The following is a 27,301-nucleotide window of genomic DNA, read 5'->3' as shown; positions in this document are numbered from 1 at the left end:
GTGTTAACTCTGTAACACTTTAAAAAAATACAACAGCCCCTTTGTCAAATAAAATAAGAAACAACAAGGTAACTTCAAGAAGTTTGATTGTGTTTATATTCTATGGACTTTAGAAAAGTAAAAATATATGTAGATAGTCCATTTTTCCTATTTCTTGATAAATATGAAAAATAAGGTATAAGGTACAGGCATGGTAGCTCATGCCTCTAATCGTAGCTACATCTAAGCCAAAGGCTTAGATTCTGAGGATAGCAGTTCAAGGACAGTTCTGGCAAAAGTTCACAACAGAAAAAGACCCCATCTCAACAGAAAAAGCTACAGGAAGTGGCATGGCCTATCTTCCTTGCTATTGAAGGAAGCATAACTAGGATCTCAAGAATAACCAAAGCCAAAGGGGGTGAAGGTATGACTCAAACGGTGGAGGTCTGGAAGCCCTGAGCCTAAATCCCAACACAGCCATAACAGTAATAGTAATAAAATAATAACAAAAAGGGGCATAATTGAAAATATCCTTATTATCAGACAAGTACATTCACTTGTTTTATGTGTGAAGATCCCATCACATCAATGGAAGAACCAAAAACTATCACAGGAGCTGGGGATTCAGGATGCAGCTATGCAGCTCTCATGGGTAACACTGGGGAGGGGGTAAAGAGAGCTCAACCTTTCCGCTTAGAAATGGACAAACTGACAGGAATTTGGTGGCTCATGCCTGTAATCCTAGCTACTCAGGAGGCTAAGATATGAAGATCATGGTTCAAATCCAGCCCGGGCAGGAAAGACCTGTGAAATTCTTATGTCCAATTAATCACCAAAAAGCTGGAAGTGGCTCTGTGGCTCAGTGGTAGAGCACTAGCTTTGAGCAAAAAGCTCAGGGACAGCACTCAGGTCCTGAGTCCAAGCCCTAAAACAAGCAAATAAATAAATTAGTGGGCAGTAAAATGCAATTCAACGGCAGTGTTTCTACACTGCGTAGTTCCAAATTTACGTACTCAATTTATGAAAATCCATTTGCTTGGGAAGTGTTGAGCAAAAATCCTCATGGCCAGCGCAGGGGCCCCGAGTTCAAGGCCCGGGACAGGCACAAACACAAAGAAAGAAAGAGAAGAAAAATGGAGACCTGATGGAAAGAGGTGAGTTGCCAGTCCACGGTTACAAACCACTTTATATGGAAGCTAGGACTCGAACTAGTGAGAATCTGCGCTCCACTCTTCCCCACGGCTTCATTGAAGCCACAGACGGGGCCGCGCAGGCATCAGAGCCTGGAGGAGAAGCTGGCGGCGAGACCTGGGCCCTTCGGAGGGGAAAATGTCTGCAGAGGAGCCGCGGTCGGTCGGGGACGAGGGTCCCAGGGCTTCCCACCGATAGGGAGAAGCTGTGGGAGTCCCGCCCGGCCCGGCCCGGCCCGCCCCCCACCCCCCAACATGTCCGGGCCGCAAGCCCGAGGGCGCCCCCGCCGAGCGTCTCACTTTCTTCTCCCGGGTCTTCCTCTCCTCCCTCCGCCTCTCAAACTCTTCAAAGGAGATTTTCCCTTCCAGGTAGTCGATGAGTTCTGGGCTGAACCCCGACATAGCTACAGAATCGGCTCGAGCGGTACCGACACAGAGAACCGGAAGAGCAGCGGCCACGACTTGAACTGGCGCACCCGGAACGCTAAGAAGACGGACAGAGAAACGAGCTGATGTCCGTCCAGGAAACACGCCGGACCTGCACTGCAGTCGCGGCGCTTGGGTTCCGGCCTCCTTTTGGGCCTGGGCCTTCCTTAGGCCGGGTGGAGTGGGACCCGGACGCTCCAGACGGGTACTTTGCGCGGAGGACCCGCCTCCTTCCGCTCCCCACCCACCTTCATGAAGCAGGTGGGAAATATGCTTCAAGGCTGGAGGTGTAAGCTTGTTTTAGAAAGGATCAAGCAATTGGAGTTCATACATTGTTACCCACCTAGGCCATCTACTGTCTTGGGCATATTGCATACTTCTCTCAGGACAATCCTTTGAAGTGGAAGTTATTTCTAACACTACAATCCTGGATAGGATAAACACTAGAAATATTTTGTTTTGGGTTTTTATTTTGTTTTTATTTTTGGTTCTGGAGGTGGAACCGAGGTCTCAGGCATGTTTAAGCACCAACTCTACCACTGATCTACAACCATACCTCTAACATCCAGGATTTGAACTCTAGTCTCTGGCTTCAATGCCATGTGTATAATCATGATGGTGGCGTTTCCCCTCAATGGAATTATTTTTTCAAGTCCTACACACTCTTCTGGGTTACATTTTTTTGCTTGTCCTATTCTAGAGACATTAACTATAAACATACTGAGAACAGCCTTAGTTGTTCTACGCCAGCGTGGCGTGAATAAATGCAGCAGTGGTACTCACTAGACACTATGTTGAAAATGAACTTGTGGGTGGAGATGGGAGGGAATTATTGGAGAGAGCAAAGGAAGTGGTGACACTGTCCAAAAAGAAATGTATACTTTATCTGATCTATGTAACTGTAACTCCTTGGTACATCACCTTATAATAACAATAAAAAAATAAATTAGTTAAAAACACACTGTGAATCCAATTATATAGCAATGTACATGCCTTTGGAATCTGGAGCCAGGAAATTGAGTTCATACTCAGCGAAAGTTAGATACAAACTATAGAGAGTTTATCATTTGACCATCTTTACAATATTCCAGGTGAAGGTAAGTAGCATCAGAATGGCTAAATGAGGCGCTAGGACCTGTAAAAGTAGCATGTCAGGTGAAAGGAAAATATCTCACAGCTAGGAGTCACCCCTTTTCTCAAGAGAAAGGAGTTGCAGCAGCCTACCCAGCATAAAATATGGAAGGTGAGAAGATAGCATGTGTTATAGTATCCATGGATATCACTCATAGGATTTGTCTCCTGACATTTTCTAGGCAGTTAGGGAAACTATATCTAAGAAGCCAACTGTCTGCAGCCCTAACTCTCACAGGGAAAAGAAAAGGACCAAAGTTAGGAAGAGTGGGTACCTGGAAAGAAGAAAATCTTTCTAAGGCCCAAATGGCTTAATTTGTTTTATTGCGGATTGCCTGGCATATGAGAATAAAAAGCCTGGAGGTGCAGATTCATATCAAAGAAAAACGGGAGTAGTGAATGGAGGTAGAAGACTAATTGATCTGATCAGGAACATCTTTATGACATGAAAATATTTTTATAGTTAAAAGTGTAGCAGAGGGCTGGGAATGTGACTTAGTCACAGGGTGCTTGCCTAGCATGCACAAAGCTCTGGGTTTTATTCGTCAGCACTACATAATCAGAAAAGACTGGAAGTGGCTCAAGAGGTAGAGTGCTAGCCTTGAGCAAAAAGAAGCCAGGGACAGTGCTCAGGCCCTGAGTCCAAGCAAAAAAAAAAGTGTAGCAGAATATCTTATAATTTCAATCTTCCTGTTTTCCTTTTTTCTCCACTTCCTGTAGTAATTTGTTCCTTGGTGAGTCAGAAGTATCCATATTACCTTGAGATGAAACCAAATTGTTAAAGCAGTCATAAAAAAATAGCGAGAAGAAACATTTTGGTCTTTCAGGTGGATTTTTTGAGAATAAAAATGGAAAATCTAAAGGAAGCAGCACACGGAACTCAGGTCATAACAATAGTACTAAAGAACAGGCACAAAAAGAAGAAACTATTGTGTCCTTTCTTCTTGTCTGGAGGAGGAGGCCTGGAGAAGTTATAGTGTTTTGCTTTCCCATGGGCCTTTGACTTTCTTGCAAAACCTAGAGGAAGCTATATCCTAGGCCTCATCATTATAGAGCATACATCTCCTTCCGGAAGCAGATTTGTTTTCTGACCAGTATAATAAAAATCATGTTTCCTTGTGGAGCATGTTTGTTAGTAGTCCTATTATAAGACTGGAGTCTCTGTGTTTGCAGCTCCTTAACTTTGGCACAAACACACTTGTTCCCAGCAAAGCCCTGAACCCCCATCCAGATACCTCCTTCCATATCTAGGGAATAAGGAAAACCCACATGAAATAAAAACCCATGCTGCCTGCTGCACCTGTCACAAATCAATTGTCTTGGACTCAGGAGTCTCATTGCCAGGATTAGTAAAATTCAGAAGATTGGTTTGTAGCTTGAAGGGAGACTAGAACCTCACACTCTTAACACCTGTGGAGCACACTGGATCTAGGTCAGAGAACAAAAGACCACGACCTGGGAATGAGGTCCTGACAGCCAACAACAGATTTGTTTTCTATTAAAAAAAAAAACACAACACTACAACCCTGCTATCTTCTTAGCTATACTTGTCTTCCTCGTGGGTTTTAGAAATTTGTGAAAAGAGGATTTCAATGTCAAAATGATGGGTCAGGATGAGGAAATTACTAACATATGGTGTCTGAGAACCAGAGGTACCACATAGTCACATACTGTGACTATGACAGCCTTCTCCAACTGGCAACGGCAGCACAGCCATAATGCCATTCATAGTGACCAATCATGAGGAGTGTGCAGGTGCATGGCCTTGTCCTGAGATTTTGCAAGCCTGCAGCATCCCATTACATGCCCCTCTATCTCAAGGCCCTGAACTGATAAGAATTCTGTTTAGGACAATCTTCACCCCAGAAAAGGGGTAGTGGTTACACAGGGAAAACCAGTTGCTGGTCTTGAGTGGAACTCCACAATGATATGTCACACATGACTCTGACATTAATTTGAATAAGCTATACTTTTATGGTTTTCAGTAATTACATTTTCAAATGGTAAAAACATTGTAAACTAAAAGCAGCTTCCTTTGTCATGTGAAGTGCATACCTGCTTCAATTGGCCAAGTGTTTATTGAACACTTGCTGCACGCTATACATTACGCTTGGGGCTAGGGAAGTAAAGATGAATTAAATAAGGTCTCAGCTTACAAAGACCTTACAACCTCTGGGAAAAACAGACACATATACACAACTCACTATCATAGAACATACTAAACCAGACACAAACTTTGTTCTTGCACAAATATTTTATTCTTCAGATTCAATATCAATAATCCACAAAAAAAAGCCACAGTAAACTACTTTGAAATATAGGCTAGGCACATTAGGACAATGGTGCTTATGTTCAATGCCATCTTCCCTTTGCTTGAATCACAGAAAATGATTTCAATATATCCATGATGCAGAAAAAGTAGCTATGTCAAATAAACACGGGAATCAGAATAAATAATAATAAGTTATGGTATGGAAAGGAGAATGGCTGGAAAAGAAGATAATTTGCCATTTTCGTTTTACTCTTGAGGAGGTTGTGTTGAAGAGTGAGGGCTGAAGTGTGGCTGGGATATTTAGCATAGACAGTGTCCACCACTGAGCATAGTAGAACGAAAGCATTTCCCAAGAGACCTTATTCTGTGCTTTGTTTCAACTCCATTGTGGATATATACCACCTTCATTTGTATGAAATGAACACAATAAAGTCTTTCAATAGCATATGTTAAAAAGTGGGAATGCAAACTCTTTTTAGGGGAAAGACAAATCTTAAACCAACCCCCTACTATATAACAGAATATAATGTATTAGAAATATAAGTAAAGTCCTTTTCAAATACAATGTTGATTGATAAAAAGTAATGAATATAGAAGAGAAGTCTACATTGCCAGCACTGTGGATTGAACTCAAGGCCTTGTACTTGCTCTACTACTTTAGCTACATTCCAGTTCTTTCACTTTCAGGTTGTTTTTCAAGGTGGTATTGATGGTCTCAACCCTCCTTCCCCTGCCTTGTAAGTAGCTGAGATTTCAGGTACCATCATGCCCAGACCAGACTCAAGTTTATAAGACAATTTTAAGGAAAACATCTGATTTGGCATATTATCATCTTTTCTCTTTGTGGTGCTCTTGTAACTCTTACAAATACATACAGTGCTCTACATAGATATGCATAGTTCTGGGATGAAAATGCTGCAAAATCAATCTCTCTAAAATATATGTATATATGTGTCTCAAAGTTTCAGCAAAGTATATATCAATATGCAAGTGTGGGATAAAATATGTACAAATAAACACAGGATAAACACACACACACACACACACACACACACACACACACATGTTTAGCCTTAACCATGGTTGAGTTTTTCTACTAAGAAGCTTCTGCTACAGCTTAAAATGGTCAGACACCTGGAAAGGAAAAAAAAGCCACTGTTAGAATGAAATAGGAAAGGAAGACTACTTGTGATCAAAGCTAAGACCACCAGGTCTGATTCCATACTCAGAGATGTTAGGGATGTAATTATGTAATTATGAAAACGACGACTCCAAATCAGAAGCCCCACTGTTTCTTTCCAAATTAAATATCTCCTATATTACAACACTGTACCTAAATACTTTCTTAGTGCCCTGCCCTTAACTATTACCCCGTCTCACAGAAAAGTATTTGTATGAAACTTTCCTGTGAAGTAGAAATTAGAAGAGACAATTTATAGGTGGCTAGACAAAGGCTGACAACTTGTCGGCTTCACAGTAAGGGACTGTGGTATTAATAACTGTTCTTTATTTAGCATCTGATAACCAAGGTCCTGATAACCAAGTGAGAATAGTCATGGGGAACCATTAACATCATTCTGTTTATTCCATCTTATCTTTTCATGTTAAGTCAGTATTCAAGTTCATACTTCACTTAGTAAGTCACATCTTCATTTCAGAATAGTTTTATATATTTATAAATATAGTTTTATATATTTATAAGCAATTGCAGTTAAGAGAACTATGTCACAACTATACTTTATTACCATTCATCCATCCAATGATGGAGAATAAAAGATTCCAATTATGATTTACCTCCTTTTGTCACTCAAATAGAATCATAATGTGCTTGCTTGGAATGCCCTATACTAAATTTAAAACAATAGTACATATTAGCTGGGTGCTATTCAAGTGACTGAGATCTGAGGATTGAAGTTTGAAGCCAGACCAGACAGAAGTCTATGAGACTATTATCTCCAATTAACCAATATTAACCAGTAGAAATGTGGCTCAAGTGGTAGTGTTCCAGACTTAAGCTTAAAAACCAAGTGACAGTGTGAGACTGAATTCAAGCCCTATTACTAGCACATAAGTAAATAAATAAATAAGTTTAAAAAACCCAAATGAATGAATTTGGTAAGAACTTTAAAAAAATAATAAAATGCACGCCTAACATACATCTGCATTTTAATGTCTTTCATATGAGACAAAAATGCCATTTTTATTTTTTCTCTAAGGAAATTCAAGATCAAAAATATGTACAGTACTTCCTAAAAGAATCACTCTTTTTTAGCCATAAAGAATACAAACAGTCCACAAAGGTAGGTTAGCAAGAGAAAGAAACAAATATGAAAAGACTACAAACTATAGAATTCCAACCATGTGACACTTGGAAAAGAAGACACTACAGAGTCATTAATAAGATTTGTGTGGCCCAGAGGGTCTATGGTGGGAAGGCAGCACAGGAGACCTGGGGGCTGGGGAAGAAGGTAGTTAAACTGCTCCATACAATGTTGTACAGATGGGTGCATGCACTATGTATTTGGTAAACTCATAGAACTGCATTACTGGTGTTAGGCAAGAATGAACCTTAATGAGTTAAACGATGAATTTTTTGTTCGTATTTATGTGTCAACATGGACTCAATCATTTATAACAAATGTACCAAGGTAATAAAGATGGTAATAATAAATTGGAAAACTGGAGGGGGATGGGATACATGAATCTTCTTTGTATTTTATTCTTCTCATTTTTTTTCATACTGTAACTTCCTTGAAAAATAAACTTTGTTTTATTTTATTTGGTACCAATCCTGGGGCTTGAACTCAGGGCCTGGGAATTGTCACTAAGTGTTTGGTTGGAGCTCTTTTTCTCCATATCACTTGATCCCAGTTCCATTTCCAGCCTTTTGATTGTTAATTAGAGATAAGCATCTAGAAGAGTTTCTGGCCTGGGCTGGTTTGGAATCTTGATCCTCAGATCTCAGTCACAGTCATCTGGCAATAAAATTTATTTAAAAATACAAGTTGAACAAGAAGTGTGCTCACTGCCTTAAATATGAATCTGTAACCCCTCTGTACCACACTTTGACAATAAAGAAAAAAGTTTAATAGAAAAATACACATACAATCAGTGAAAATAAAAAAGAATAATTCTTTTAACTTTTATTTCCTACTTAACCCAACTGTTTCATTTGATGTATTTCTTCATGTATAATTTCTGATATAGGTAAGAGTATAGACTATTTCATTGATTTAATAATCATATTGAGAGTGACAATTCTACCATTTTAATATATTTTCCCTAGAAAAAGATATGCCTTAAAAGTCATAACTAACTTTTAAAAAATTATCTTTCAGGCCAAGCTCTGGTGGCTCACGCTTATAATCCTAACTACCCATGAGGCTGAGATCTGAAAATGTTGGTTCAATGCCAGCCCAGGTAGGAAAGTCTGTGAGACTCTTATCTATAGCTAACCACCAGAAAGCCAGAAGCAAAGGTGTGGCTCAGGTGGTAGAACACTAGACTTGAGCACAAAAGCTCAAAGACAGCACCCAGGCCCTAAGTTCAAGACCCAGGACTGGCACACATACAAAAAAAAAAAAAGACTATAAAATATCTGACCCAAAGCTGGATATTTAACAATAATGTATATAATGAAAATGAGGCATTTATTTCTATGATGAAATAAAATCATTTGCCAAAGAAATACTTCCAGATCCAGTACTTAGGGAATATAAAACTACTTCATAAGTTGTACATTGGACAAATCCTGAGGTTAAAGTGGCAGCTTTTACCTGATCTCAGAGGAAACGTTCAGCCTTTAAGGTGATTAGGGAAGGAGTTTCTCTGCTCTTCATAGTCTGCAAATGCAGCAGCAATACTCTCTGGTTGGAAGGATAGGGGCCTGGGATTCTCATTCATGGAGAAAATATTTGGAAACTTCCCTAGATCAAGACCTCTGCCCTTAAAATATGCTTGAAGGCTTCTGAAAAACTAAAAAGAGAAGGCAAATGGTCAACACCATGTAGAAAATGAAACCTCAAAAGCATTCAAAATTTAATTTTCCTCCAGTCTTTTCCTTCCAGAATGGATTTTAAGGCTAATCTAGGTAGTAGCTTGTTGAAAAATGAAAGAGTGAAAAAGAAGGAAGGAAGGAAGGAAGGACGGAAGGAAGGAAGGAAGGAAGGAAGGGAGGGAGGGAGGGAGGGAGGGGAGAAAGGAAGAGGAGGAGGAGGAAGGAAGAGGAGGAGGAGGAGGAGGAAGTGGTGGTGGTGGCTTGACCTTTTCTCCTCCTCCACCTCCGTCCCCACCCTTTTCTCTCTGATATTTAAGCCCTCAATAAGGCAGATGGTCCATCACTCTTGGTGAAAATCAAGACCGAAGATCCAGTATTTAACAACACTGTATGCAGAGAATTCTGGGTACAGTATCTCTGAGCACTCAGGTCAGAGGTGTAACTGAATGCCACAGCAACCAGCTAGGGTCTTTTTTGGTGAAGGCCATGTCCACCCCTGCCTGCTACAGTGGTTTCTTTTCTAAGCAGGGTTTTTCCAGATTCGTGACAGGAACGAACACCAAGAAGCTCTGCACAAAGTTTAGCTCGGTTTGTTTTAATCTTACAGTTATATTTGGAAGCACTTGTATTTGTACGCTTATTATATTTGTCACACTTTTGACTGATCTATTTTTTAGAAAACAGCATTTTGAAAAGATGCTTGGTAATGATGCAGAATCAACTTTCAATTTTTTTTGCAATTATGGTTTGTAAGCACGGGTTACTTGATCATCTGTTTGAACAAATAGCAATTCCTCATTATTTCCATTCAGTCTCTGTCCCTCTCTCCCCTCAACTGCCTATCTCTCATACTAGAGATTAATTCCAAGGCCTCACACATGCTAGGCAAGTGCTTTACCGCTTAGTCCTCTAGTCATTACCACTGATTCTGAATGTATTAGAAACAAATACTATAAAGTTCTATATATCTATCTACCTATGTATCTCTATCATCTATCTGTCATCTATACCATCATCTATTCATCCATCATCATTTACAAGCATAATGTGCTGTGCGTATACATATACATGATTATCTCTAGTCAAAAATTTATTTCTTCTTACAGAAACAAATGTATAATGGCAAGAGAAATGACAGAACAGTAGTCACCCAGCTGTCAAATCCCTGGTCCTGTTCTATTGGGAACCTTCTCCACCTCCATATCATCTCCTCTCCATTGTGCTCTAGAATACAGAACCCATCATTCCAGTTCCCTCAGTGGCCCACATGTGCCGGCTGTGTTCTTACCAGCTCTCTGTTCCTGGGGTTGCTGAGGGGCTTCCATTTATCTTCATTTCTCAGTGTGGCTCCATGCACATGGCTAGTAAACACCAGGGCAGCACACAGCAGCAGGAGATGGACATTGGCCATCATGATCTGGTGAAGCTGGATAAACGGAGGGACCAGAGGAATGATAATGGTAATTAAGAGACTCTATCAGAGAAGGGAAAGAGGAAACACTTATAGGGTCAGACAAGAGAGAGAAATTGTATATCAGGTCACTGAAACTTTACAATCATCTTCTGTCCAGATTCATTGAGGTTCTCCAAATCCGGTTAGTTAGCTTGAGGTATTCTTTGTTTATGATTATGAGATTATACAGTGATGAGCAAAAGCAATACCAAATATGACCTAGAAAGTTTGGGTATATATTTTTACTTGTGAAAAATGCACTGTGACTCACGTGGTAGAGTGCTAGCCTTGAGCAAAAAGAAGCCAGGGACAGTGTTCAGGCCCTGAGTTCAAGCCCCAGGACTGGCAAAAAAAATTGCACACTTTATTATCTCCAAAGAAAGTGCAAATTTTAAAACAAAACCAGAAATCCCAAAACCTTTTTTTAACAGTCTTCACAGTCTTTTAGAAGAGAAAAAATTTAAAAGTAGGAGAAAAAAATTACTGCACATATCCTAAAGTGAGAAATGACACACACACACACACACACACACACACACACACACACACACACACACACACACACAGAGTCAGTCAGACAGACATGCCACCCCAATGCAAATAGGGACAGTCTTCCATCCCCATGTCAAAAGGGAAACTGAAACCCAAAGGGCAGAGAGTAAGGCTTACCAGGAGCTTGATTTGGCTGGCCCTTGTAGGTCGGCCTGCCTACAGTCTGCAGGAAGATTTACAGATACTTATACCAGGGGACGGGCTGCAGGTGGGAGTCACTGACGTGAGCAGAGGGAGTTCAGAAATAATGAATCCATTTTCATCCATGGCACAAAGACCCTGGTGTCAGGGGTAACCTAGGTATCTTGTAAGGGGACCAGCCACTTCTGAAACACTGGGCAGTGTGTGTGTGTGTGTGTGTGTGTGTGTGTGTGTGTGTGTGTGTGTGTGTTTAAATTAAACCTACAAGGCATTTCCACACAGCAAAGTGGCTTTTTCCGTTTTCACATTTAAGAAAAGTTTCGAACAGAGCAGCTGGGACCATGATGATGATTAACCTACCTAATAGAATGTTCTTCTGGGGATATCAGTTTTTAAAATAACAGCATTATTTTTTGAACAGGTAATTCTATTGCAAGAGATAAAAAATTGCTTTAAAAAAACTTACATGTTGAATTTCTTCTGAGAATATCTAGAAGCTTTCCAAGTTTGAAACAGTGACATAACTTACCATAATGTCCCAATCAGAAGGGAGCAATATGATATCATTGGCTTCATGGAAAAAAAAAAAAGAATTGCATCCCCGTGTTGAATAAATGCCATCTGCAGAAAATGGTAGGGTTGAGAAATTGGATTTGATGAGTTGTATAGTTGCTTTGATTCCAATGATTCAGAACAAAATTCAGGACAAGCTCCTTGAAGAGAAGGCTGGTAATACGGGCTAGAAATAGAATGTCTGCTTATGGTTTCAGACTTGCTGTCTTGAGCTTGAACAAGTGATTATGACCTTCATTACTTCATTTCCTTTGATCATACAGTCAACAATCTTTCTCCTCCCCACTCCTCCCACTCCTCTCCTCTTCTCTCCTCCCCTCTGTCTCTTCTCCCCTCTCTTTTCTCCTCTTGGTGTATATTTATAGTGTATTAACAGTTCCATATATGTTTACAATGCATTCCAATAAATGTTTCTTCTTTTCTTTTGCAGCAAGCTGTCATTATGTAGCTGAGGCTGGCCTCAAACTGATGAACTCCTGCCTCAGCCTTTCAAGTACTGGAATTACAGACCTGTGCCTTTTTAATGAAATGAACTTTTTTACAGACAACCTCTTACCAACAGCTTATTAGGTGCCAGGCACTGAACTAAGCCTTGAGGATAATTCAGAAGGAAGGATGATAAATAAGCCTCTGGCCTCACTGATCAAGGAGTAATAGCACACAAACTTTCATTGAATCACTCCACCATACATTGTGGATAGGAAAGATAATTGTTGCGAAGAGAAAGTGGAGAATGAGCCATGTGATGCAGCCCCATGGGTCAGGAGAGGCTTCTGCAAGGAAGTGGCTTGGCAACTGCTCACTGGATGTTACCTAGGTGATCTTAGGAAGACAGGGACCTGGAGGTTTATACCATAAGCAGCTGTGTCTAGTCCCTGTGGTTGAAAGGGAGCCTGACACACCAAAGTAGCTGCAAATCAGTGTTTCAGGAGATGGTGAAACCAAGGGGGCCTGAGGAGAGTCAGGGCTGCAGAGGTGGTCAGATGATGACCTTTCTATGCAAGCAATGCTACACAATTGAAAGGTCTTAAAGGATCTAAATGGGCTGATTGGACTGGCATTTCAAAAAAAATTCCTCTGGCTGTAGTTCGTGAGATCTCCTAGCAGCGATGAGGAGTGTGCAATTGGACACGGAGAGCTAAAGCTCCCAGGAGAGGTCTGAGAAGGAAATAGAAATGAGAATTGTTGATGTAGAAATGGATAACCATACTCAGCAAATTTCAGGAAAATCATGGGGGGGGGAATAAAAAGAGGAACTTAGTGATCCTCTGCTGTGACTAGCCTAAACCTGTGCTAATTATTCCCTATGAGGGAGACCATAGAGTCCATGTATCTTTGGGTCTGGCTCACTTCACTTAGTATAATTTTTTCCAAGTCCTTCCATTTCCTTATGAATGGGGCAATGTCATTCTTTCTGATAGAGGCATAAAATTCCATTTTGTCTATGTACCACATTTTCCTGATCCATTCGTCTACTGAGGGGCATCTGGGTTGGTTCCATATTTTAGCTATGACAAATTGCGCTGCAATGAACATTGTTGTGCTGGTGGCTTTAGTGTGTTCTTGTTTTGGTGTTTTGGGTAGATGCCCAAAAGTGAGGCTGTTGGGTCATAGGGGAGCTGTATGTTTAGCCTTCTGAGGAATCTCCATACTGCTTGCCAGAGTGGCTGAACCTGTTTACATTCCCACCAACAGTGAAGTAGGGTTCCCTTTTGGCCACATCCCCTCCAACATTTATTATTGTTAGTTTTCTTGATATAGGACATTCTTACTGGGGTGAGATGGAATCTCAATGTTGTTTTCATTTGCAAGAGCCTAAAAACTATGCCCCTATGAATGCATAAGATAATGCTAAGTGAAATGAACTCCATGTTATGGAAATGAGTGTTACATCACTGTTGTAATTACTTTCAACGTGCCATGTGAAACCGTAGCTTCTATTGTTGATAATACTCTTGTATCCCCTTCCTGTGGTTGTACCTGCACTATCACTGTATCTTATCTGAATACATTGGAAACTGTATATACTGGTATTAGAACTAGGAAAGTGAAAGGGGATACCAAAATCGAGAGACACAGGATTAAAAAGACAAACGATTCCCAAAGCAATACTTGCAAAACTGTTTGGTGTAAACCAACTGAACAACTCATGGGGGGAGAGGGAAAGGGGGAGGGGGAGGCGGAAATGAAGGAGGAGGTAACAAACAGTACAAGAAATGTATCCAGGGGCTGGGGATATAGCCTAGTGGCAAGAGTGCCTGCCTCGGATACACGAGGCCCTAGGTTCGATTCCCCAGCACCACATATACAGAAAACGGCCAGAAGTGGCGCTGTGGCTCAAGTGGCAGAGTGCTAGCCTTGAGCAGGAAGAAGCCAGGGACAGTGCTCAGGCCCTGAGTCCAAGGCCCAGGACTGGCCAAAAAAAAAAAAAAAAGAAGAAATGTATCCAATGCCTAACGTATGAAAGTGTAACCTCTCTGTACATCACTTTGACAATAAATAAGGAAAAAAAAGAACCTAGGACTTGAGCTCTGAGAAAATTGAATGTGTAACAATCATATCAGGGAGTCTACAAAAGAGAATCTAAGGGTGGGGGAAATCAGGAGAGGATGGGGGAGGAGAAGAGTGCTTCAGAAAGGGACAAGTTAGATAAAAGGGGAACTGGAAAGGGCCATGGAACTTAGGGCTGGGGTGGCAGAGGGTCAGACTAGAAAGGAGTATACAGAGAGGAAGAAGAGGCAGTAAGGGCTCTTGAGAAAGAACCAGGGAGGGAAGAGAAGTCAATGATTGCTTTGTCTCAGCTTTTTAAGACAGGACCTTAATATGTAGTAAAGGCTGGCCCCTCCCTGCCTCAGCCTCCCAGGTTCTAGGATTATCATTGTTTTAAATGTGACAGACTAGAGATTGTGGCTCAGTGAGGAAAGAACACCCTAGAGTCTCATTACAGTACCCCTGTTCAAATGCAGGACCTTGATGTTAAAGTGTCTCATAATCTTGAAGTATTAAACTCCCCACCCCTGTTTTGCTGCTTCTGGGACTTGAACTCAGGGCTTGGGTGCTGACCCTGAGCTCAAGGCTAGTGCTCTACCACTTGAGCCACAGCACCACTTGCAGCTTGTTCTGAGTTGGTTATTGGAGATAAGAGTCTCACAGACTTTCCTGCCTGGGCTGGCTCAGCCTCCCGAATAGCTAGGATTACAGGAATGAGCCACCAACTCCCAGCTGTATGGAATTTATAATGAGAGTATAGAAAAGTCTCTGCACTGTAGACTCTATAGACAGTGTTCCCATCACCAATGCTGAGAACATATTTTTATTGTACAAGAAATGTACCCACTGCCTTATGTATGAAACTGTAACCCCTCTGTACATCACTTTGACAATGAATAAGTAATTATTCAGAAAAAAAATAGAGAAACTAGATTAACTGTCATTGGCCTGTGGGTAATTTCTAGTTTATATCTTATTTGTATAAAAGTATAGCTTACTTGTTCTTCCATTTTTCCCTTTGTACATGTGATTTGATGCAATAGAGCAATTATCCTGGGTGGTCTGTATGTGCCTCAAAGCAACCAGTTTGATGCCTTGTCCTTACAAAATAAAGGCCACAGGAGATTCCACAGACACACTGAAGGGAAGTGGGTATGAACACAGAGAAGAGCTCTAAGGATGCTGGCTTTGAGGACTAGAGTGATGCAACAACAAGCCAGGGAGTGTTGGCAGAGGACAGAAGTGGAAGTAGAAAGACACAAATTCTTCCCTGGAGTCTCCAGAGGGGACAAGGCCCTGCCCTTGATTTTGGCTCAGTAAGCTTGATTTCAGAAACATTTCTTTTGTTGTTTGAAGGGATCCACCCAATTTTTGATATGCTGTTATTACAGCTGAAGGCAAAGAACATGGATGCCCTGGGTTCAATTCCTCAGCACCACATATGTAGAAAAAGCCGGAAATAGCGCTGTGGCTCAAGTGGTAGAGTGCTAGCTTTGAGCAAAAAGAAGCCAGAGACAGTGTTCAGGCCCTGAGTCCAAGCCCCAGGACTGGCAAAAAACAAAACAAACAAACAAACAAAAAAACAGAATCAATAGCAAACTTTTATAATAATTCCTCTTCAAAGTGTACTCTAAGTATGACTCTAGGAAACACCACAAGAAATCTCAGTAACAAAGGTGATTTCACCCTAATCTTCCATTTTTAATATGCACCCACATGTCATTGGAGATGGTGTAGGTTTTCTGTGATAACATTCAGCTGTCACCAAGCTCTGGTGACTCACACCTGTAATCCTTGCTACTTGGTAGGCTGAGGTTGGGAGGATCATGATTCATGGCTAGCTAGCCCAGAGACCTTTTTCTCATCCAATATCTAGGCACAGTGGCACATGCCACTGCCATCTTATGTGGGAGGCTGAACTAGAGAAAAACGAGGCTTCAAACGAGGCTTCAGGTAGAAAATGTATGAAGACTCATTTCCATGGAAAGAAGCTGTGCATGGTGACGCACATCTTCACCCCAGCTACAGTAATTGGTAAGTGAAAAATAGGCAGACTGCAGTCCAGGTACATTGCCTGGGCAGGAAGGGAGAGCCTAAACTCAAAAATAACCACTGTAGTCAAGCATCAATGGCTCATACCTACCTATAATCCTACTTACTTAGGAGGCTGAATTCTGAGGATTGTGGTTCAAAGGCAGCCTGGCCAGGAAAGTCAGTAAGACTTTTATGTTACTGCCAAAAAGGCTGAAGTGGAACCGTGGCTGGAGTGGTAGAGCACCAGTCTTGAGAGAATAAAGCTAAAGGACAGAGCCCAGGCTCTAGGTTCAAGCCCTAGTTCCAGCAAACAAACAAATAATTGCTGGGAAAAAAGGGGCTGCTGAAAGGAATTTCCTACAAATGAAAGGCTCCAAGATTAAGACTGACAAAGAGAAAAATAGATGTATTTAAAAATTCTACATTTTTGAAAGGAAATTTTTGAATTTTTAGATTTGAAATATTTCCAATGACCCATAATATTTGTGTGATATCTCAATGCACATATGCAGTGTATAATGATCAGGCCATGATTAACTGATAGACTCCTCACCTCAGACATTGATCATCTCTTTGTGTTGGAGGCATTCTAAGTCTTCCCTATTGTCTTTTTAAATGCACGGAATTGTTGGGTCATGAGGGCTTTGATGGCATCAATGAGTTGCCCCATTGATGGGCTACTTGGAGATGATGGAACCTTAGAAAGCTGTGCCTTATTGAATGTTGGAAGTCTGCCCTTTGGGACTATAACTCTTGTTCCAGCCCCTTCTTCTCAATTCTCTTCCACTTCTGGGCTAGTATGAGGTGACAAGTCTCATCCACCACATCATCCCACTGCCATGATGTTGGGACTCTCCAAGGCTCAGGAACAATGGAGCCAAATGATCATGGATTGAAACCTCTGAAATTATGACTCCAAATACATCTTTCATACTTTAAAGCAGATTGTCTGAGGTATTTTGTCAACTAACACAAACCTGTTCTACTGGAGTTAAGATGGTATCTCAAAAGAGATTTAATTTGCATTTTTCTGATGGCTGGTGCTGTTGAACATTTTTCTCAGATACTTAGCCATCTTATTTCTTTTTGAGAAAAGTCTATTCAGATCATTTACTCATCTTTAGTTGTTTTTTTTTGTTTTGTTTTGTTTTTGCTGTTGAGTTCCTTATACATTCTGGATATTATCATCTGCTGGCGGAATAGCTTGCAAATATTTCTCCCCTCTGTAGGGTTTTGCTTTACTCTGTTGTTTCCTCTGCGGCCCAATAGCTTTTAAGTTGGTTTGAAAAAATCTACTTTTAATAACTGGGCTATTTTTATGATTTTATATTTTTATGATTGGAGAAGTTATTTATATATTCTGAAAAAGAAGTAATTTCCAGAAATACATAGATTTTGATAGCACTTTGCTTGTTAATAATGTCCTTTTATAAGTAGGATTCCTTAGTTTTGATGCATTATATGTCTCAATTTTGGAGAGGAGGCAGTGTTGGGGTTTGAACTCAAGGGCTTGCACTTGCTAGGCAGGTGCTCTATCACTTAAGCCAGCACTTCCATGCCCTTTTTATTTTATTGTTCAAATATAATCTCCTATGCTGAGGTTGGTCTGAACTCAGAACCCCCTATTTGTGCTTCTTTCAAATCTGGGATCACAAGCATGAACTAGCAAATCCAGCTCTTATTGAGATGGGGGTCTCATGAATTTTTTTAAATTTTCATTTTATTGTCAAGGTGATGTACAGAGGGGTTACAGTTACATACATAAGGACGTGAGTACATTTCTTGTTATACTTGTTATCCCCTCCCTCATTTTTCTCCCACCTTCCCTCCCCCAACTCACCCCCGACCCCCTCCCACAAGAACTTTTTGACTAGGCTGGCCTTGCACCATGATCTTCCTGATCTCAGCCTCCCAGTAGCTAAGATTATCAGCAAAAGCCACAATGGCTGGCTGCTTATCAACTTTTAAAAATCATCACAGCATTTCTATTCTAAGCATCTCTGATTTCCATTGCATCACAAAATATCCTGCTATATTTTGTATAGCTTTAGCATTTTGTTTTCACACTTAGATCTATGATTCACCTCAAATTAATTTTTGTGGATGGTATGAGGTAAAGTTGAGGTTTGTTTCCCCACGCCCCAAACTCTATATTCAATCATTCTAACACCACACTGAAAACACTCCTCATTGGAGTGTCTACAAACTTGTCAACTGTACTCGTAACCTGAATTATGGAATTGTAACCTCTTTGTACAACTACTTAATAAGAATAACAAGAAGTCAAGTGACCATAAATATTTGGGTCCATTTTGGACCACTGAGTTTCATTGATAAACATAATTCTGCTTTCCAGTGGCATGCATCGCTGATTATTGCAGCTTAATGAAATCAAGGCTTTTCAAAATGTTCGACTATCCCAAATTGCTTTTTCTTCCAAATAAATTTTGACATAAGTCTGTAGGAACTTAGCTATATAGCTGAACTATAGCTTAGCTATATAGTGCTGGAACTTTGATTGAGGTTGTAATCTAGTTATTTTAGAGAAATGGAACTTCTAACAGTAGTCTTCCAAACAATGAATATTATCTTTATCTTAGAACTTTCAATTTTTCTTTATTTTTATTTTATGCCAATACTGGTGCTTGAATGTGCCTCATGCTCACTCAGTTCTTTTTGTTTATGGCTGGTATGGTGCTCTGCCACTTGAGCCATGCCTCCACTCCACCTTGATTAATTAGATAAAAAAGTCTCATAGATGTTTCTGCCCAGGCTGGCTTTGAACCATGATGCTCAGATCTTAGCCTCCTTAGTAGCTAGACAGATGTGAGTTACTAGTGCCCACTTAAATTTTCTTTAAGCAATGTTTTGCAGTTTGGGGTCTAGAGATGCTGATATATTTAAATTTTTATGATACTATAAATAGTATTTTATTTAAAATTATTTCACAATTGTTTTAAGTTTGCATATAGTAGATTTTAAAAAATGTGTGCCATGCCAGCACTGAAGCTCGCACTCAGGGTCTGGAAGCTCTTGATTTTTCCACTCAAGGTTGGAGCTCAACCACTTGAGCCACACCTCTATTCTGGCTTTTTTGCTAGTTAACTGGTGTTAAGAATCACTCAGATTTGTCTGTCCAGACTGGCTTGAACCTCAATACTCACATCTCAGCCTCCTGAGTTGAAAGATTATAAGCACGAGCCACTGGCCTGAGGCTCATATTTTGTTTTTGTGTACTGAGCTTATGTTATGTGTTCTCAGGTCATTCATACTTCTAGCAGTTGCATGATTCTGCAGAATTTCAAAACAACAAAAAGTCATCTGCAAATAGAAACCACTTCTTGGGCTAGGAATATGGTCTAGTGGTAAGAGTGCTTGCCTCATATACGTGAAAACCTGGGTTGGATTCCTCAGGACCACATATATAGAAAATGGCCAGAAGTGGTGCTGTGGCTCAAGTGGCAGAGTGCTAGCCTTGAGCAAAAAGAAGCCAGGGACAGTGCTCAGGCCCTGAGTTCAAGGCTGAGGACTGACAAAAAAAAAAAGAAAGAAAAAAGAAAAAGAAAAAAAGAAACCACTTTTTCTGATCTCCCCTTCCAACTCAGTCTTTTTGTACTGACTAGGGTCTCCAGTGTGGTGGGCAAAAGACATGTGCACAGTGGTTCTTGGCCTTGGGAAGAAAGTATTTGTGAATCTGATTATTGCTGTAGGTGCTGTTATGTGAAATCCCCTTTATTCTGAATTCACAGAGGTTTTAATTATGTAGTGCTAAATTTTTCAAGTGTTTTTTTCTACACCTGTCAGAGTGGTCTTGTCTTCCTCTTTTTTCTATTAAGAAGTTACATTAATTTTTTTGAGAGAATATTAATGTTATTTGCAGATTAAACCTCACCCTTTCATGATATAGTGTCCTTTGTATATGTTGCTAGACTTGATTTACTAGTGCTTTACTAAGGACCTTTCATATCTTTGTTAACTTTGTAGGTTTGCTGTTGTACTTGTTTACTGTTATCAGACCAAGATTGCCCAAAAGTGGTTTGGGGAGTGGCTCCTTCCCTTTTATTTTCTGAGTTTTACAACTGGTATTATCCAATGTTCAATAGAGTTAAAAGGTCAAAGAATTTATTATTCATTATTCATTCATAGCTTTGTTGTATTCCTTGTGAGGACTTTTTTTCTTTTCTTTTTGAGATAGGGTCTTTCTTTGTTGGCCAGGATGTCATAATCCTCCTGCCTTAGCCGCCCAACAGTTATCTTCTCAGGTGAAATGTCTATTATTTTACCCATTTTAAAATGGGCAAATTTCTTATGTTTCTTTTCTTTGGGGGCGGGGGTGGTCCTGGGACTTGCACTCAGGGCCTGGGTGCTGTCCCTGGCTTTTGTGCTCAAGGCCAGTTGCTCTGCCACTGAAAACCATAGCTCCACCTCTAGGTTTTAGTGTTAATTGGAGATAAGAGTCTCATGGACTTTCCTGCCATGAGTCCATAGAAGTCTTGAGTTTGGTAAAATATCTAGAAGATAGAATAGAAAGACTACAAAGGAAGGCTATAGACAGAACATTGGAAACAAATTTGCTTTTTAAGGCAAAAGAGAATATGTTCAGAAAGTAATGAGTAGGAAATGAACTATCGCAGCTTTTTAGCAGAACTGTTTCCTGTACAATCTTGTTTAAACTCTAGGACAGGAAAATTGCTTAAATCTTTTACTTTTAAAAGAGTACTTCCTTTCTTCTATTCTGAGGATGATAATCTGGACTCTGCTGGCTCACACCTGAACTCCCAGCTAGTTAGGAGGCTGCCACCTAATCAGTTTGAAGGGAGCAGGGAAGAAAAGTTAGTGATATTCCATCTCCAATGGATCAGTAAAATATTGGCCTAGAGGCATGGCCTCAAGTGGTAGAGTGTCTGGCATGAGCAAAAAAGCTAAGTAAGAATATGAGAATCTGAGTTCAGGCCCTGGTATGAGCACACAACAAATTTAGTAATACTTCTGTCTCTAAAGCTTTTTTATTTATTTTATTGTCAAACTGATGTACAGAGAGATTACAGTTTCATATGTTAGGCATTGGACACATTTCTTGTACTCTTTGTTACCTCCTCCTTCATTCCCCCCTCCCCCTCCCCCTTTCCCTCTCCCTCCATGAGTTGCTCAGTTGGTTTACACCAAACAGTTTTGCAAGTATTGCTTTTGTAGTCGTTTCTCTTTTTATCCTGTGTCTAAAAGAATAAAGTAAAACATCTCTGAACATTTAAAATACTATTGATCAAAATGAGCTCCAGGAAAGGGGAATGAATCACGGAATTTTTTGTTATTTTTGTTGGCGTTTTTCTCTTGGAGGACCAGACAGGGGGACCCATAAAGCGAGGGAGGGAGGGCAAACAAATGCAATCATGGGTTCAGTATACACTAGTGGAAAATTATCTAGGTAACTGTGGTCAGGGATGGAAGGGGAAACTGGGGGAAAGTGAAGCAAGGGGTGAAATTGTCCTAAAAAAGAAATATACTCATTACCTTCTGTAGAACACCTTGGTAATAACAGTAACATTTTACTTTAAAAAAAAATAAAACGAAAAACTCAAAGTGAACATCTAGTATGAAGTATGGTATAGCAGCTACTCAAGAACTACAAGCACTACTTGCTCAAAGGACAAAGTACCACTGGAAAGGAAGTACATACAAACCCAGGTTTTTATTAAAACAAATGGTTGCTCTTGTGAAGTGTTCTCCAGTCTTTGGCGCTGAAGGCTTGGTCCTCAATGCAGAGGTGTTCTGAGGTGTGGCTTTGGGAGGTGATTGGATGGTGAGGGCTTTGACCTGATCAGTGGATTTGCCTATAGATGGGCTCCTGGGAGGTAAGAGGTGGGACATTATTGTACTTGGAAGCATGCCCTTAAGAACTTACACAAATCCTCCCTCTGTCTTCTGCTTCTGAAAGCCACGAGGTCAGAAGTTTCCTCTCCTGGTCATGATGTGGGCCCTGAGTCCCAGAAACATGCAGCCACATGATCATGGTCTGAAACTCCTGAAAAATGTGCCAAAAGAAGTATGTTGTCCTTTAAGTTGTATCTTATTTTAACTAATAGAATTCTCATCCTGAAAAATTTACATGTTGTGGCATATGTAATTTAGATGCACATTGCTAACATAGACAATTTAAAAAATATTCAAATACTCTGGAATTCTGGTTAAAATAGAAGATATTTTGACCTTCAAAATACGTTCCCTATTTCTTCTTTCATTCATTCCATAAAATCTGGTCTATGTCAAACTCCCTAAGAAGAAAGAAGCAATCTTTCTAGTTCCTCTTAGGAGCTCTAGTTCTCTAATTTCATTGATTAAGGCAATGTGCACCAAACTTACTTGATCATTACTTTGGGAGCACTTGTTAAAGGAGAACCCTAGGCATCTACTTTAGCAAATTTATTGGTGCTGGGGTGACCTGGAAATGTATTTAGAATGACTACATCATTCTCATTCTGCTGGTACATAGGAAGCAGAGATAGGAATGTGGCTGGAGGCCATTCTAAGCAAGTTAGTGAGACCATAAGCAGGTGTGGTGGTGTCCAGCTGTTATTCAACTAGTTAGGAGATGGAAGGTGGAAGACTACTGTCTAAAACCTGCCTTGGCAAAAGCACAAGACCCTATCTTAAAAACAAATATAAAAGCATCAGCCCAGGAGCAAGGCTCGAGTGGTAGAGTGCTTGCCATGACTCTGAGTTTCTAGCACTCCCCTTTGCCCCCCTCCCAACTTACTCAATTCTAGAGATTGGATAACGAGGAAAAGCAAGTCTCTGAGACAAACACAGAATTCCTTGAAGAGAATGTGAATTATTCATGAAGCAGTCACAGGAATGTAGAAAGTTAGAAAACACAGAAAATACTAGATTTCATCTTGTTCCCGATTTTTACCTGTGGTGTATTATATCTCATGTTTCACAGTCATCTGCTTTCTGAAATGCCAGTCTAGACATACTGTAAAGACACCATTAAAAGCTGTTGTCAGTGGCTTATGCCTCTACTCCTAGCTATTTAGGAGGCAGAGTCCTGAGGATCGCAATTCAAAGCTAACCTAGGCAGGAAAATTTGTGAGACTCTTATCTACAACCATTCACCAGAAAAAGGAAGTGGTGGTATAGCTTAAAGTGGTAGTGTGCTAGCCTTGAGCAAAAAGAGTTCAGGGACAGTGCTCAAGTCCCAAGTTCAAGCCCCGTGACCAACAAAGAGAAAGAGACCATAAAAGAGTTTTTTTTTGTTTTGGGGGGCGGGGGGAGAGATAATATTGCAGAGTATGCAGACTGGGAAGCACGCTGTACTACATGTGCTTATTCACCAAGTTTATTTTTGGACATTCAGAAAACCAGATTATGACAAATTAAAAAAACAACACAAAGCACCAAAAACTGCTACACATGAATACCTGAGCAGAGACTGAAGGCAAATATTCATCTATTAAACCTACACCATAATGCTGAAACACGTAAAAACAGTCACAACATTCCACTAAGTACAGTAAGTAGCACTTTTTCTGAATTACAACGATTCAAATGTAACAATGTTAATTATACCATACCCAAAATACACACAAAATTGACACATAAGTGTATTAGTTCACCATACATTTTAAAAAGCATTGGAGAAGATCATGCATGTTTTAATGGAAAGATCTGCAAAGTAGTAATCATCTTATAGTTAGGAATGGTCACTTTGCACTGTACTTTCTGGATAAGAACAAATTATTTTGCAAATAATTATATGCTGAGTTATGTCAGCACTGGCAGTTTGTCCAGTGTAAGTTTTAAAATATTGTATGAAAACTGATACAGGTGGAGAGTCACTTGTTTTAGTCTATTAAGTCACTTTCTTGTCAACTTGACCAGGCTTGAACATGTTATCTTTTGACATTTTTTTTGGAGAAACCCATTTTTGCTTTTGAGGGGAGGTAGTAGAAGTAAAATAAGAGGAGAAAAATATATGGTTTGAGTACACAGAATGTGGTCATCTTTTACCATAGAACTTGATTACCCTGTAGGTAAAATAATTTGAATTTTTATAAGTCATACATTACCAGTTAAAATAAGCACAGTAAAAATGAAACACTTTACATTAAAAAAGCAGAGCCAATTAAAAAATAATAATTAATAAATAAATAGTTAAGAAAGAAAAAGAAACAAGGAGAATGAACTAGGGGAATAATACTAAAATATATTACATGAGTCTGAGTTTAATTACTAAAAAGGGATTACTGAGTACACTAAATTTGATACAAACGTAAGCCTCGAAAAACTGAGGAAAAAGGAGCTCAGGTCAGTTATGTCAAATTCACATCTTGAACAGATTACTCATTATGAAGAAAAAATACATTCTGAAGATTTGTTTTCCAATATGCAGTACATTCAAAACAGAAGTGCCATGACCTTCTCCTAAAACAACTTTTCCTCCTAGAAATCTTAACAGACTTTTTTGCATACATTTATGTTGCCTAAGTGGATCCCAACTTGAAACGAGACCTCCAAAGCAGTAAATCTGCAAAGACTAAGAGGAGGATTGGCTTGTATTGTAAATCTCCATGTCTCCAACCTCAAAGACGAAGGACTTTAGATCAATTTGAGAAGGCCACTAATAATGAAATACACAGCTACAAAATTGCAGGGCATTCCTTTATCATTTTAAGGCACCATCTGTTTTATCCCAAAGGAGTTTAAGTTCAAGGTCACAGTGACAATATTCAGTTTTGGTCTGGTTTCTCTTGAGGATGGTGCTACAGCTGTTATTCCTAAATTGAAAAAACTGTAATACAATCATTTCAAAACAACAGATTTGTTGATTCATATTTTTTAAATAATGTAAATACACAGTACAATTTCCTAATTTATAAACCAACCCTCCCCTCCCCAGAGTTTGAATCCCTCCCTCCCACATCCACCGAACGGGAAGAAAAAGTTTATTTCTACCAACAGTTCAACAAATACGTTATTTGACCCAAAAAAATACGTTATTTGAAAAAAAAAGCATGATTATGTTAAATATGGGCATCTCCTACTTAGGCTAAAATTATTCAGCAAAGAAAACAAACTGGTTCCTGGGGACAGTGTGCACTCATCTATGGCCTGCTACTTCATCATTACTAGTATTACCTATAGTCTCCATCAGATGATTGGATAAACTGTCACAAAAGCAGGGCCAATAGCTCAATATTTGGCTTTCTGGGTTACCCCTTAACTTTCAATGCCACTTATACAAAAACCTATCAAAAATCACTGGGCAGAGAATAGTAAATAATTTAAACAATGAAAAAGAAACTATAATTAGATTGAGATTTCCTTAATATTCCTATGTGGAGGAATTTAAAGCAGCTTAAGCACATAAAAAGATTCTGAATCTGTTATATAGCACTTTTCTCCATGAGTATAATACTATATTAATGTTATCACATTAACATCTCAATTACTTCTTAGAATTTTCTTATAAGATACATATTATTTCTAAAATGTACTGGGTTAGGTTGTAGTTAACGTCCCCCTATGAAAAGTGACTATATAAAGATACGGAATAGAAGTATATACTTTTAAAAAGTCCACAGTGAGGTTTTAATTACATAATGAGATACCTATACCAAAATGGCCTGTTCAACAAAATTAATATTTTACATCACAAATACAAAGCAAGATTATTTCAAATGATGACTTTAATGAATTGTAGAAAGACCATTACTGACTGAACTAATTTTAACCCTTGTCTGGAAACTTTCAAAAAGTCAGACCAAACACAACATACTGTGCTATAATTCTGAATATTTTCAAAGAAAAACTGGAGTATGGAAGATAAGTTTTCATGATATACACATTTATTAGAAGTTCTAGATGAAAAATACTGAAGTTGATTTTCGTTTTACCCCCAATATACTAAGAAAAGTTCATTGGCACAAATATTCAGAGGTATTTTACAGTTTAATTTAGCTTTGGTGGCAAAGTGTGTTTTGCTAACCATATGAATAGTTTTATGTTTCCAATGCAGTCTTATACTGAAAAGAGCCCAAATGTTTTTTTTCCTAAAAAAGGGATGTAAAAAGTCCAATATGAAACACAACAAATGCAACACGAAATACAAAATTTGCCTATCATTTAGGCTTTTGAACAGGTAATAGCTCTGTTTTGTGTACAAAGTTGTTTTTTTACTAGTAATACACTACTATATAAATACTGAAAATCAAAGTAACATGAAAAGATAGCATATGAACTTTACAAAAACAGCTACTTTGGACTCTAAGATTAGAATTTAAATACATACACAAACCTACACTAATCAAGACATAGGTTTTCATAAATGTTTAGTCACATAATGAACAGAATGATCACACAATGATTCTGACTAATATATCAAGTCCTATACAAAGTCATCAGAAATTAACTGATTTCTTGGTATTTTGAAACAATAGTTTTGGCAGCAAAATGTGCCAAACACTACTTAAAAATTATTAATCACAGATAGCCTAATCATGTAGCTTAGAATATCTAATTTGTGAAGATTATCAATTTGATGGGCTGTTACATTTATCTTATTAACGGAATGATAGCTTGTCTACTCTATTCCCAAACTTACAGAGTTCAGTCTTTATTTACCCTATCTTTTACTTTTAAAATACACGTTCTTCAGTATTCGCAATATACATAATTGGATTGGTCTACCCATCTGAACTTTCTTTCCTATTGTTCTTATGTGAATGTGAATAGCTTCAAAGCATTCCTATTTCCTTAGGCACTAAAACTTATTGTTAAAAATGCACAAATAATGTACATAAGTTTACTACAGAAATTAAAATGTTATTTAATTAAAAAAAGACTGGGATAATACTTCAGTTCCCAATCATCTTACAATTTATAAAGGCATCTTCTGTACTCACAGTTATTTGGTAAGGAAGCTTTCCTGGCAGTCTAATTTTCCAATATAAAGACACTTTGATTGCTTCCTTTATGATGATGAGTGTCAGGCTATACAAATTGATTTTCCTCTTAATGAACTTCACAAGGTATTTTATTTCCTCTGATACATAAATTCTCAAATC

General features: G+C 39.2%; 3 protein-coding genes across 4 annotated transcripts in view; all 3 read right to left on the bottom strand.

Annotated features, from left to right (window-relative positions):
- Positions 1-1,658, bottom strand: part of Gtf3c3 (general transcription factor IIIC subunit 3) — a 34,522-nt gene extending 32,864 nt beyond the window's left edge. Inside the window, exon 1 of one of the 2 annotated variants that reach the window (XM_048345049.1) lies at positions 1,470-1,658. In XM_048345049.1, the coding sequence (XP_048201006.1) occupies positions 1,470-1,571 (102 nt within the window). In that variant the 5' untranslated portion in view covers positions 1,572-1,658. The remainder of the gene's footprint in view (positions 1-1,469) is intronic. The other variant, XM_048345050.1, reaches the window with a different exon arrangement.
- A 7,135-nt stretch (positions 1,659-8,793) lies between these two features.
- On the bottom strand, positions 8,794-10,406 carry C4H2orf66 (chromosome 4 C2orf66 homolog). The gene is made up of 2 exons (XM_048344205.1): positions 10,284-10,406; positions 8,794-8,973 (listed from the first exon to the last, which is right to left on the bottom strand). The coding sequence occupies exons 1-2, from the start codon at positions 10,404-10,406 to the stop codon at positions 8,794-8,796; spliced, it is 303 nt and encodes a 100-aa protein (XP_048200162.1).
- Positions 10,407-22,302: 11,896 nt separating this feature from the next.
- Positions 22,303-27,301, bottom strand: part of Pgap1 (post-GPI attachment to proteins inositol deacylase 1) — a 78,211-nt gene continuing 73,212 nt past the window's right edge. Inside the window, exon 28 of the transcript XR_007210748.1 lies at positions 22,303-22,314. The gene's annotated coding sequence lies outside the window, so the exon portion shown is untranslated. The remainder of the gene's footprint in view (positions 22,315-27,301) is intronic.

Source organism: Perognathus longimembris, chromosome 4 (assembly GCF_023159225.1).
Source record: "Perognathus longimembris pacificus isolate PPM17 chromosome 4, ASM2315922v1, whole genome shotgun sequence".
Taxonomy (NCBI): Eukaryota; Metazoa; Chordata; class Mammalia; order Rodentia; family Heteromyidae; genus Perognathus; species Perognathus longimembris.
The sequence above is the reverse complement of the archived record's forward strand: the minus strand, read 5'-3'. Positions and strand labels throughout refer to the sequence as shown.